Consider the following 8,290-nt stretch of genomic DNA (forward strand, 5'->3'; position numbering starts at 1 on the left):
CATTTTTTTTCAATGTATGGTGAAATTTTTTCTTCAATACGGTGAACAAAAATTTGGAATTCAGAACTATTTTTGAAACATGAACAAAATTTGGAATTTCGAAAAACATTTTCTGAAAAGTCAAACGAATTTCAAAAAATCTGAACATATTTTGGATATTGAAAATAGTTCATCCAGTTTAAAAAAGTTCACTGGTTTTCAAAAAAAGTTTCATTGAATTTGAAAAAAAATTAATCAATTTTGGAAAAAGTTCATGAAATTTGGTGAGAAAAGTTCGTCGATTTTGCAAAAGAAGGAAAAAACTGAACAAAATCGTTCATAGGAAAAAAAGAAACAATATAGAAACAAAAGGGTAAAAAGGCTCTGAAAAAACACGAATACTAAGGTGGCGGACTAGCTATGGCAGAACGCTTGTACTCTGGAGGACTCCACTTCGAATCTTGCCCCACGCAAGCACTTTTTTGCGTTTTAGAAACAGCAAAAAAGAAGAAAGAATGGGCCGGCCCAGTGCGGCGGGAGGGTGTGCGCCTGAATGCATAAATAACTAAAACGGGCGCTTAAGGCGCCGTTTAGGAATTGCCGTGATCGTGCGTAGATGCACCGCGCCATCTATGCATCCATCGTTTCGGGCCAGGCCTACCAAAGCTCGACACAGAAAACCCCCGGCCCGGCCGTCGGGCCTAAAAATCAGGTCCAAGACCGGCCCATCATGCAAAAAGCCCATCAGGCCGGGCCTCTTCCTTAAACTGTAAATATAACGGGCCCAGCCTTGCTTTCGGGCTCAAAATCTAGGCCCAGGCCTGGCCCATGGGTCATGCCGGGTCGGTCTTTTTCGAGCCGGGTTGTGTCGGGCCGTCCGGGCCGGGCTGCCGATGGCCAGGTATAGCGCCACCCCTCTCCCTCCCGGCCGAGTGGCGCGCTCCCTCCGTCGCCCGCCTCCCACCTCCCGCTTCAGCCACCCCAAACCCAATTCCCTCCTCCGCAACGCGCGACCCGTCGCACGCCCCGCCTCCCCCTCTCCTCCTCCTCACCTCTCCCCTCTCCCCTCTCCCGCCTCCACCCCCCCCAATCCTCCCGCCCCATCGCGCGGAGCCGTCCTATCCTAGCTAGGGTTACGTCGTCAAGCTCCGTCCCACCCCGCGCGCGGATTCCGCCAACCTCTACCTCTGCCCGCTCGTCGCGCGCGTCGGAAGGCTCGCCCCGCGCGCCGTCGCGTTCGGGAGCCGCGGTGGCGGCGGCATAGGCCGGCAATGGTCGGGTCGGGGTCGAAGCATGCCGCGGGCGGGAGCGGCGGCGCAGGCGGAGGGGAGAGGCGCAAGTACCCGATCCGCGCCGAGGACTACGAGCTGTACGAGGAGATCGGCCAGGGTGTTAGCGCCATCGTCTACCGCGCGCTCTGCAGGCCGCTCGGCGAGACCGTCGCCGTCAAGGTGCTCGACTTCGAGCGCACCAACAGCAACCTGGTAATAATAACCCACTGGCGCCCGTCGCGTCGCCTGAACCCGCCTTCTGTTTCACCGGCCCGCGCGCCCATAATTCCTGTCTTGTTCGTCGGGTGTTGCATCATAGTAGCGCGACATGTTTGTCTGTTATATCTCGCAGTAGATTACTCAGGTAGATGATCCCGGCCTGTCATAGAACGCATCAATTTTTCGGTCATACTCATGTCGTCGATGGACCTGTCGGATAATTAGTAAGTGCAGATATCAATAATGTGCCTAGAAATGCTTGGATTCATATTTATGGATAAGGAAGTTTGGTAGCTGGCATTGGATTTATGTTAAGCTGTCGAGAATACATGATTATATGAATCTGAACCGGCTGGATGATACCGGCCATTTCAATGGTGCAAGTGCAAATATGTCATGCAGAGGGAATCCGATACGCTCCTTGGTTGTATTGGCTTCTAGCATTGTCTGCATGCAGTTTCATGTCTCCTATTCAATTTAGGTCCGTCTTCATGCTACATTTTAGTTCGAGAATGACCAACACCGGTGCTTGTCTTGATGCAGAACAATATCATGCGTGAAGCCCAGACAATGATTCTTATAGACCATCCTAATGTTGTTAAGGCGATCTGTTCATTTGCAAATAACCAAACGTTATGGGTAGTTATGCCGTACATGGCTGGAGGATCTTGTCTTCACATAATGAAATCAGTCTATCCGGATGGTTTCGAGGAAGCTGTCATTGCAACACTGCTCCGTGAAGTTCTAAGAGGATTGGAATATCTTCATCATCATGGGCATATACATCGTGATGTCAAGGTAGATGCACATTCATATATATATCTGGAGGATCTGCTGTTCCCCTGTGCTGAGCGCTACGTTGATTTCCTTTCTCTTTCTTTTGACCATAGGCAGGAAATATCCTAGTTGATTCTCGTGGTGGAGTTAAGCTTGGAGATTTTGGGGTTTCTGCTTGCCTTTTTGAATCTGGTGACAGACAGCGGGCTAGAAACACTTTCGTGGGAACTCCTTGCTGGTAGTCATTCTGACAAAGCAATAAACAATTAAATATGCTTTCATTTCTGCTACATAACCTTTTCTTGACACATGCTCATGTGTCGGCCCTTTTAATGATTAGGATGGCACCAGAGGTAATGGAGCAACTACATGGATATGATTTCAAGTAGGCTACTTACTGTACTGGATCGCTAGTTAACTAGTGGGGTACCTTTTCTTCACAACTGCTTGTTAACTGGAGCTGCTTTGAACAAATATGAAATATATTGCAGGGCAGACATATGGTCCTTTGGAATTACTGCACTTGAACTTGCCCATGGTCATGCTCCTTTCTCAAAGTACCCTCCCATGAAGGTATACATACTCAAGCAGATACCATATTACTGCACTTGAACTTGCCCATGGTCACGCTCCTTTTCTTATGACTAGTAATCATGCACGTGCAATGCACGTCTCAAATTTAAAATCTGAATACACAACTTACATCTCTTATCCTCCATGTCCAATGATATGGGATGAATGTAATAATAATTCTCAGATCAAGGTTGAAGCAATCATAAAGTCATATATTACTCCCTCCGTCCGAAAATACTTGTCATCAAAATGGATAAAAAGAGATGTATCTTGAACTAAAATACATCTAGATACATCCCCTTTTATCCATTTTGATGACAAGTATTTCCGGACGGAGGGAGTATATGTTAATTCATTTTGATAACTTGCATTAAGCAGTATTACTGCACTCATTTGTCCACGTAGACCAAGTGTACCACTCGGGTTTGACACAACATAAAAAGCACCACCACTTTTAATACAATCAATTTTCTCCATCCATAGTGACCAGATCCAGTTGCTAAGGATTTATGTTAGATTAGACAAAAATGGTCTTAGCTGCACACCTGCAGTATTATACTATTATGCCTAGTTAATTACTCCCTTAACACCGTCAAACTGTTCCTCGCCACATGTCATTATCTTCTTATTACGAGCACATCATACCAGGACCCTGGTCACGTTTCCGATCTCCCTTTGGCCCGACAAAGCTCGCTCTGTGATCCCAACTACTGCAATCCTTTGAATAAGTTCCTGGCAACCTGTTCAACAATGTTGATTTCCCAAACAAAGGACACACCGCAAAACAACACATGCATCTCCACTTTTTATCACATTGCATCCCTCACCAGCACAACCACCACCGTTCTGGTCTTTGTAGGAGTATAAGCAACTCCCTCTGTAATTTTGCAAGTATTTCACATCAGTGGTAATCAACTAATCATGGATAATACAGTATAAACTAAAAAACCATGAATTTCATTGCCCTCTTCTACAGAAAAATACAAATTATAGATCCAAATTTTACATAGTCCTGATGCCCCTTTTATGCTTCTTAAGAAAAAGGCTACAAAACTGAGAAACAACATTTCAAAATATAAGTACCTAGTCGGAATGACCCATTGGTGGCATCATATATAATGTGTGGAGATTTATAATTACACTAAAATATGTGTGACATACCTGTACAAAAAATAGTCTTTTTTACGAACCCGCATTAAAGAACATATAACTGGCTTAGGTTGGAACTTTGTTTAGTCCGAGTCTCCGAGACATGCCCATTTTGCAAAGATGGCCTTGATGAAAGCGCCCAATTTTTTCCTCATCTAAGAGCTTCTAACTCAAATGACCGGTGCTCACCCTTTTTTTATCAAACTTGCAACACTTTTGATCACCATCTAGGGGTCCTAGGCCAAAGTGAATGACATAATAGAGAATAACCAATAACTATTATGTAGGACAACTTAAATGGCTGTTGGTAATGATTTGTCATTGTTTTGTGAAGCGCATGAAAGCTGTTGGTTAGACAAAAACTGTTGAAACTCGTATTTTCGCGTACACATGTGCGAATAAGGAGAATTATCATTCTTCAATTGAGCAAATATGAAAGAACCCTGCTATGCTACGGGAATGCATCCCAAAGAATGAGAATCTGCTAACTTAGTGTATACCTTATAAAATCATTTCGGTCATCCGCTGAGCAATCTTGTAAAGGCTTTGTGTAATTTCCAAGAAATGCCTCATATCTAGTGTGTTCTGCACCATTTTCACCTGAATCGGTCACAAAAAATCAACTTGTTCATCTAAAATAAACAGGGTTCTACTCATACACCAGAAACGGATAGTTGAACCACCAAACATTATATCTACACTGGCCACCTGACATTATGATCACTTGTCGTACCTATTACATGAAAAAAAAGTATACGTCATCTTTCGTAAAAAGCTTATGATCTAATTCTGTGTTGTCAAAAGACACTTATTCATCTATTTATTTGCTAATATACGGGTGTGGCTCCATGCAGGTGTTTCTCAACTTACAAAGAACTGTACAACCTAGAAAACTTGAAACATCTGCTTTATTGTCTATTGCCTGACAAGCTTCCACATTGGGACAGTAGAAATCGCTAGGACATGAAAATATCAAAGGGTCCCTACAGGTTCTAAAGTAAGCCTCATGGTTGCACTTGCCTAGTTTCAGAAAGGGCTAGCGAATAAAAGCCCAACTATATAACTGAAACGTCTAATCGATTATTAGCCAACATCTCCTACGGCTGAATTTAAAATCATTTGAAGTAAGAAGAAATAAAACTGAAAATGGAAGGACACTACTGACAAATAGCAAGCAATACATAGATATTGTGGCTACCTTGGAAATGTGCACCCCCAGGCTTGTATGAGCTCCAGAACACTTGATACAAATGAACGCACCAAAAGTTAATGATCTGCAAAGACAACAACAATTGAAGATTGAGAATAATGTGGAACACTCAGTCTCAGATACCATGCACGCTGGACAGAAGTTTTACCTTATCTCATAAGAAAATAAGAAATACACATAGTGTTGTAACTTAACTGGGTCGCCGCCGTCGACCCCAGCAAGGCTGAGAAGTAGCTCCCACACTCCGGCGCCAAGGCCGCCGTCATTGAAACGGCGTTGACGGTGGCGGCAGAAGTGCGGCGAACATAACTTATCATTATCAGTTTAGAGAAGAAGCAGATAAAAGATTACAACCAAATATACCTGGAAAATGTATATCAGCAATAGAATATTGGCTGCAAGCCAAATAAATAAGCATACTTTGCCAGATGATAACCAACTAAAAAGCAAAAAGAAGCAAAAGTTGAGGGCAGAACAGAGCATCTATATATACCTGTATCACTGATGAATAAAATTAATAAAATCCTAATAAAGATGGTGCAGTAGTTTTTCAGACTCAATGATATGGAGATGTTACTCACATTTTGGGACACCTTTGTACAAGGTCATTAAACTGCATCTCACGGGGGGTAAGACAACAAGCTTGTTGCAGATTTGAAAACATCAACGGAAGACCCCTTTACCCCGTCAGGCCCATTGTAACTTGTATGTATAGGTACTCCAATCCTTAGAAGCATCCCACAACAATGTTAGATGAGAGATTGAAAAAAACACAGTAGCACACATGGTCTTCCTCGCACAACTATCATCAAACACCCAGCGTACAACGACCCACATGTTTTAACTCAATTGGTGGAGAGGAAGTAGGGCCTTGACAGGGATGTAGCGTACCAAGCCTTCTTCCTCCTCCTCCTGTGGAGGCGTGGAGGCCGGGGCAGCTTCTGCCGCCGCCCGGATGCAGGGCAGTAGATGGAGCGCGGCGGCAGCGACCACCACGGCCGATGAAAGAGTACCTACACGGGCGGGGAAGTGCGCCGGACTGGAGCTTATGGTGGCGGCCTCGTCTCGCGGAGGCGGCGGAGATGGTGGCGGCACGCGCGCAGCCGCCCCATCGGTGGCAAGTGTCGGGGCGGCACAGGAGGGCAGCGGAGTTGGGCTCGCATGGGGGAGTCACGAGAGTGCGGCGGCGATGGGCTCGCGTGGAGGCGATAGGGCGGGGCGGTTGGGAGGGCAGCATGATTGGGGAGAGAAAGAAAAGGATTGTGGGTATGGGGCGAGAAATTAGGGATACCGATGTCATTAGCGTGATTCGGGTGGAATCCATCGGCTGTTGCGGGCCAGGCCGCGGGATCGTGGACGCGGGAGTGCTAGGAGATTGGGCAGACGACGCGTCTGCTCGGCAGAACATTGGATCTGGGCCGTTGATTTGGGTGGCTAACCAGTAACGTAATATGAGCAGTAGGATATGTTTAGGTTGGTTTAATCGGAAGGTCCTGGTTATCTTGTGTACAATTTGTTGTGTGGCTTTAGGAGAATTCATGTTTGCTCTTTTAATAGTAGTATAGATATAGATGTATGGTAGGGAGTAACTTCAAATTTCTGAGATTTTACTTCACTTATTTTGCTTAGGTCTTGCTTATGACACTTCAAAATGCTCCCCCTGGTCTTGATTATGAAAGAGATAAGAAATTCTCAAGGGTAAATATATTTGAGACGATCCATCACCTCTGTGTTATTTATCTGAGGACTTATGCATATGGTTTCTTATAACAGCATTTCAAGCAAATGGTAGCTATGTGTTTGGTAAAAGAGCCTTCAAAAAGGCCGACTGCAACAAAATTGCTCAAGCAATCCTTTTTCAAGCAAGCTCGTTCCCATGATTACATTGTTCGAAAGCTTTTGGAGGGATTGCCTGGCCTTGGCGCCAGATATCAAGCTTTGAAGGTACACTGGTTTAAATGGTGCATGGCTATTTATTGGTCACTTGATCTTCTTCACTCTTTAATGTGGGATCTTAACTATTAACAGGAAAAGGATGAACATTTACTTGCTCAAAAGAAAATGCCTGATGGTAGAAAGGAAGAAATCTCGCAGGTGCTAATTCTAAATTTGTAATATATCATTCCTGAAAATGGCCCTATTGTTGGAGTAGTAAAACCAAGCAACTATTTTATCTTTAATTGTGGTCTTTTGGCATGTCTTGTAAAGGTGGCAGCCACAATAATTAATACCCCCTCCGTCCAATAATATAAGAACGTTTTTCAAGCTATGTTAGCTTGAAAAACGTTCTTATATTATGGGACGGAAAGAGTATTACTTATGGCATCGGTAATCATGATCGCCGAACAAAGTATGCATTTCATGTTGGTTTCTTTATCCAAATGTTAATTTTTATGTTTCCCCATAACATGATTAAGCATATTGATATGACCTTGTTTCTGAAATTTTGCTAGTTAGAAAGACAAACGGGAAGCTTATGAATTTATGATTAAACCAGGTAAGGTTGGGAGGACATGGCATGACTACGTGATAAAGGCCGACACTAGAGTCACTCATGTATCTTCTCAAACAACAGAGTTCAAAATTTAGATGTGGCTACATTTTTAACACATCCTAGAGATCCCCCACTATCAATCATAACGTTTTTAGGAAACCTAACGCACATATGCGCCGTAAAGAACTCTTTCTTTTATGGTCAATAGTCATAGCATCTCTGAACGATATCCTCCTTCACCACCTACATGCTCCACCGGGAGTATTTGCCATGATACAACTGGAACAGGTAGGGGGCTGGAGGAGGGAGATCAGAGAAGGGCGGAGACACCATTTTTCCGGTGGGCGACGCCGAAGCATGAGATAGGGTGGCCACATGGAATCCTAGCGTTGACCCATCTTTCTTCACGGGAGGTGAATGGGAGAGAATTGGGGGTAAGAAGCATATAGTGCAAATTCGGTGAAGTGGCAGGGTAGTTTGGGCAGGTTTTTGTTTAAGTTGGAAAAGCTCCTCACAAGGTGCTTCTGCCTTCGACTGAAAGCAGCCACAACGCTTCCAAAAAGGCTAAAAATAATCGAGCGTTTGGTTGGCCCCTATTGGCCTGTAAGGGTGAGAAGC

General features: G+C 44.4%; 1 protein-coding gene and 1 long non-coding RNA gene across 7 annotated transcripts in view; one reads left to right on the forward strand and one right to left on the reverse strand.

Annotated features, from left to right (window-relative positions):
- The first annotated feature begins 944 nt into the window (after positions 1-944).
- Positions 945-8,290, forward strand: part of LOC119323510 (serine/threonine-protein kinase BLUS1-like) — a 12,845-nt gene continuing 5,499 nt past the window's right edge. For 2 of the 3 annotated variants that reach the window (XM_037597187.1, XM_037597188.1), the window contains exons 1-8: positions 945-1,463; positions 2,013-2,267; positions 2,360-2,484; positions 2,587-2,631; positions 2,738-2,819; positions 6,808-6,876; positions 6,952-7,122; positions 7,207-7,272. In XM_037597187.1, the coding sequence (XP_037453084.1) occupies positions 1,251-1,463; positions 2,013-2,267; positions 2,360-2,484; positions 2,587-2,631; positions 2,738-2,819; positions 6,808-6,876; positions 6,952-7,122; positions 7,207-7,272 (1,026 nt within the window). In that variant the 5' untranslated portion in view covers positions 945-1,250. The remainder of the gene's footprint in view (positions 1,464-2,012; positions 2,268-2,359; positions 2,485-2,586; positions 2,632-2,737; positions 2,820-6,807; positions 6,877-6,951; positions 7,123-7,206; positions 7,273-8,290) is intronic. The other variant, XM_037597189.1, reaches the window with a different exon arrangement.
- LOC119323511 lies at positions 3,256-6,411 on the reverse strand. 4 transcript variants are annotated; one of them, XR_005156354.1, is made up of 6 exons: positions 6,070-6,411; positions 5,760-5,904; positions 5,374-5,541; positions 5,167-5,242; positions 4,469-4,568; positions 3,256-3,696 (listed from the first exon to the last, which is right to left on the reverse strand). It is a non-coding gene; the product is annotated as an uncharacterized LOC119323511 (long non-coding RNA). The 4 variants fall into 4 exon arrangements; XR_005156352.1 differs by having other exon boundaries at positions 5,374-5,904; XR_005156355.1 differs by having other exon boundaries at positions 5,327-5,904.

This window comes from Triticum dicoccoides, chromosome 6B, assembly GCF_002162155.2.
Source record: "Triticum dicoccoides isolate Atlit2015 ecotype Zavitan chromosome 6B, WEW_v2.0, whole genome shotgun sequence".
Lineage (NCBI taxonomy): Eukaryota > Viridiplantae > Streptophyta > Magnoliopsida > Poales > Poaceae > Triticum > Triticum dicoccoides.